The sequence below is a fragment of the Amphiura filiformis genome, chromosome 1 (assembly GCF_039555335.1).
Source record: "Amphiura filiformis chromosome 1, Afil_fr2py, whole genome shotgun sequence".
Classification (NCBI taxonomy): domain Eukaryota; kingdom Metazoa; phylum Echinodermata; class Ophiuroidea; order Amphilepidida; family Amphiuridae; genus Amphiura; species Amphiura filiformis.
Window position 1 is genome coordinate 79,717,115 of NC_092628.1, and position 5,199 is coordinate 79,722,313.

Here is a 5,199-nt window from a genome sequence, read left to right on the forward strand (position 1 = left end):
GTTTCACTCATTGTCCAAGGAAAAAAAATACATGATAACAAACACTGGTATTTCAGACCGGTGGTACTAGGTCCTCTATTTCGAGAGACCTATATTTATTGATTTATGGACGATCAAAAAAAATTCATAAAACAGGTCTTAACTCTTAAACTAGGCAGTGTTTAATTTCGGCGGAGTTGATAGTGATTTAGGAAATGTTTCACCTACCATATATTAAAAGACAAATTATTGTGATCAATGAAACATAGCGAGGAAATCGTTTTTTGACATGTATGTTTTCAAAAATTGGCCAACTTTGATCCGCGCGCTTTTTGATTCACTGTTATGTATGCGTGCACAGTATGACAGAATTATTGTGCAGCCACTGTGACATACCTACTAATAGTTTGAACGGTTTAATTCATTTGGTTTAAATAAATATGTGCAGTATAGTATGAATATTGGGGCTATGGAATTGTCTTTTAGTTTCTTTCTTTCGGTTTCTTTCTAAAACGACGTTTTGGATTTCGGATAAGGTATTAGTGACAAGCAATGGTCACAGATTTGCTCATATCCACTCTTGAAGACGAAAGTCAAAGATATGCATGTATCCAGTCCCATGTATGCATGCATGTCACCCTGGTTTTCAGAGCATCTACGGGAAACAAATGTTCTTTTTAAGTCTAAGTTCATCATGTAAGTCCTTATTTATGTCAATCCATGTTAGAAAGCATCCTGAAACAACGACCTGGTTAATAGAGAGGAAGAAAACACACAAGAAATTTATGTTTTGTACACATGTTCACCGTTAATAGGACACAACAATCATGTTTTCCCCAAGAAATATTATGTTCAGCTTTAAAAAGTAGATCATTGTTCCTTGTCTTATTTTCAATAAAATTTAGCAATATTTCGGCCCTGTCAGTCGTTTAAAGGCTGGTTACGATGTCTTGGTTACGATCATCGGAGAACCTTGTTGCATAAGCACGTTATAGTGTGAACTTCGGTCGATTCACAATACGAGATGCCAAAATACGCCGTGCATCATGGGAAAAGGTCGACATCCAAAGCCCGCGTAATACAAATACATTACAACAAGAACATTACGTCGATTGTGTGTTTAAATGGCAATATAACGATGTTACACGTGAAAGCACATTAAAATAGCAATTTACAATTATAGTAGATCCATTTGATAACTATTGATTACACGAAATCCTTCATGGAGCTGATTTAAACATCATTATTAATATTATCATTGAAAATCCAATGTTGGCTAGAACGGCTATATCGACCCTGGAGGTCAAAAATTGGACTGACAAGAGCAACCGCTGACGGCGCATCGTATTATGAATCGCGAGAATCACCAGCTATTTCAGGTTGTTTCACACCGCAAACAGAGGAACGTTCATCTGCAAACACATGAACGTCAATTTCTAGTCTTACAGATCCATTCAAAATACTCACTGAAGGCATTTTGGAGCCACGTAGTAACATGGTAAGATGCTGAACCCATTAAATGTTGACGCACTTGCGATTGAATAAGCACCGATGGCTGAAATCAAACACAAATCTGGTTATAAAAAGAATCTAATGTTGACCACTTAAAGCCATATATTCTTTACTTCAGTAACCATGGTAACAAAGACATACATGTATAGTCATCTATTAGGCAATATCTATGGTATGTAATGTCAGGCTTTGGAATAATAATTTTTAATTTTTCAACATTCAAGCACCGCGTGGCTGCCATATTTGACCGAGGTAGTTGCAATGAATTATGGATCATTGTAATGAACACCAACAATAAGCTGGAGCTATTGGGCTATATAAAACATATGAAAGATTAGGATGACTAATAATATACAATATGACCTGTGATTTGGTTTTTTCATAAGTCTTTCTGTTTCGATTTTGCACGTAATGTAAACCACCGTGGTACAGACCCTGCAATGTTCTAGCCATTGTAATGTGTAATACCCGCTCAAATAGCCGGCAAAGGCCAAATGACTTCAGTGGGACCACAATTGCGCTTAATTTAGCCCCCAGCTAGCCTCAGCACTAAAGATCTATTGATTTGATTCCATTTAACAATATTAAGCCATTCACCTTCAAAGAAGACCCACTCTGCAACTTGTAGTTTAGGCATTTGGCAATGTTTTGTGATACAGTCACGGCCATTGCAGGTTTGACCCCAAATGCTACAGGGGTAAGTAGGCGTTTTATCGTCACGTTCCTAAAATTGAAATGATACAGTATAATTTAAAGAATGTACAACCATCATCATTATAATTTAGAGGCTATGAGGGTTTTTTTGTGTTATTATTGTGAAACTATGATCATTGAGTTACAAATATATATCAAACCGCATTTATTAACATTTGCGAAACATCAAAAATACATGAAATACACAAGAATAAAAATATTAATTACACAACAGAGATATTAAACCTAGGACAACTTGCTTACCCTGTCCAGCAGGGGGCAAGGCAAGGTAACCTTAAAATTTAAGAAAGCAAAAGGTTAATAAATTCCCAAAACCAATGGTGAAAACTCATTCTTCAGCATCTACCCAAACACACCTATACCCACACTTACATACTCAACCCACTAATGCTTCATCTACTCCCTTGCACATACACCTCAACTAAACACTTGCACACACCTGCTCCTGACTACACTCATTCACAACACAAATCTACACACTTACACCCCCACACTCCTATAACTGCATAACAAAGCAAATGCATAAAATCATGGTCGTATTGCACATCATAAATAAATACAAGTATACAACATTGGAAAAGTCACATTTGAATCAAGTCAGTTGGATGAAGCAACTAGTCTCTGGGAGCCATCAGGCACACATGACAACTATTAGCAAAGATTGCAATTACAATTTGGAAAACGACTAGTTGCGGTGGTCGCTATTTTCAAACACTGCTATCAGAGCGGCTTTGATTAAAGTCGGAATTAAAGATAAATAGTTCGCGCCTGACGACACCTCAAACTCAGATCGAGTCAGCTTGTTTATGATTTGTCTCAATTTAAATTTCTTAACACAGCGGAAAAACATCGCGTCATCTGGTTAGTTTTTCACCTTCAAACATACAAAACGTCTCAAAGGTTAGGTATTTACTAGTAGTATTAAACTTTCTTTCCTGAAGGCAACATGTCAATAATGCCTGACAACGTTGATTTTTCCCTTGTAAAAGGACCGAAATCGTGCGCCATTTTCTACTATTCCGTTTCTCCGATGAATGCACCAGATAAATCAATCGCCTTTACGCGCTGCTAAAGGCTAAATGCTAAATGCTCAATATGTATGCTAACCAATTACGAGCCGTGGGGATCGAATGACAGAATTATCATCAGACGCAAACTAGTATCTTTAATTGCGTCGCGATTTTTATTATACGTTGCTTCTCTCATGTCACAGGTTATTGCTTGCCGCACCTGGCTAACATTCCACCTGCAGCAGTAGGCTACATACCAAGTTGAATGCACTGTTGTAATAAAAAGTTTCAGTTTTAGCATACTATAGTGTCACAATCGAAAATGCCAAGAGTTGGGCAGGCCAGATTGACGCCATACAATCGAACATCGAGGCGCGCATATAGCAGAACTTTTAATCAAAAAATGTCTTTTCACAAATAGGAGAATAATTATGTAATGAGAGTTAGCAGATGTAGCTTTTTCAATCGGATTTAAATGTGTTATGTGGGACATTGCTCAATGTTCATGCTGTTCATAGAGTTTCTCTAATTTTAACAAACGTTTAAAAAAGTGACTTAATGTTTGAAGAAATTCCTTGAAAAACTATACCTCACCTTGAGACACGATGGTATCAGCACAATAGGTTTGCATGTCATGTTCAGGAATGATCCGTAGAAACCATCATTCAGGTAGTACTTATATTCCTCTTCTTCATTGTTTTCTGGAAAACAATTAACTTAAGTTATCATTATATTGACAACAATTTCCCGCAAGCATTATTATTCAGCACGGTGAGGTTGGCTCGAGATTCGAGATTAGACATTCGTTATTACATTGAATATTACACTTTTAATTATATTTCTGCATTGATCAAGTGTACTTGAGTAATATCAGACATATTTTAGACATTCAAAATTTGTGGCCCAATGTTGGCCCAAATTTTGAATTTTAAAATTTCTGGGCCAAAATTTGTGTCCAAAAAGTCCAAAATGGTGTCAAAATACTCTGGAACACTTGATCGATACATAAAAATTGTTTGTAGGCCAAAATTCGGTCAAAAATCGAAATTTTAAAATTTTCAAAATTTCTGGGCCAAATTTTTTTAAAGTCCAAAAATGGTCTGAAATGTTCTGAAATTTCTCCCGTACACTTGGTTGATGCATAAAAACGATTGAAAGTGTATTATTCAACGTTATAACGAATGTCTAATGTCTAATCTCTAATCTCGAGCCAACTCCACCATGCTTATTATTCACACTACGTCATTGAGCGTTGTTTGAATTATACTCAGTAACAATCCACTCTTGTACACCAACGGGCTCAAATATCATCTAGTTGTTACTTCGTGAAAAAATTAATTAAAAAGGAAGTGGTTATTAAGCCATTATTTGTTGCCGAGTGTAAAAATCTAGGTCACTTTTGATGAAAGGTCAGATTGGAAGATATGCTTTCACATACGATAATGCGTCAATATTTTTTTCCAAACAGATGTATGATTGAATATTTTAGAGCATGAATGTGAAATAGAAATAACGGGAAATAATGACCAATTTTTTAATGTATGCCTACAGTTCTTAATCAACTTGTTTGTGAATAATGTACACCACAAAATTCTCCATAAACTTGAATCAATGGGTTAGATTAACTGGTCATCAGAATCGTCGACTTTGTTAAATAACTAAGAACGCACATTTGTGGATAATTACATAGCTCCTTAGAAGATTTAAATAAATTTAAGTTGAAGCATGATAAATGACCATTCAAGATTAAATACGTAAACATTTATATATAAATGATATCAGAGGCTTACCCATTTCTAAAGCGTTCTGCGGCGGTAACTGCTTCACCACCTTCCTTGCAATAACGTTTAACACAGCAGTATAAGTGGGTCCTGCAAAGTACCTTCCTGGTTCAGCAATAATGCGTAGTCCGGGATGAAGATTTGGTGGGAAATGTGCATCCAATTCACGATTGATGACATCTGCAAACTAAAATGTTCAATTA

General features: G+C 36.1%; 1 protein-coding gene across 1 annotated transcript; it reads right to left on the reverse strand.

Moving 5' to 3' along the window:
• Positions 1–384: 384 nt before the first annotated feature.
• Positions 385–5,199, reverse strand: LOC140167140 (ornithine decarboxylase-like). Its single transcript, XM_072190534.1, has 5 exons — positions 5,006–5,199; positions 3,810–3,916; positions 2,089–2,215; positions 1,447–1,534; positions 385–727 (listed from the first exon to the last, which is right to left on the reverse strand). The coding sequence occupies exons 1-5, from the start codon at positions 5,007–5,009 to the stop codon at positions 703–705; spliced, it is 351 nt and encodes a 116-aa protein (XP_072046635.1). The 5' UTR covers positions 5,010–5,199; the 3' UTR covers positions 385–702.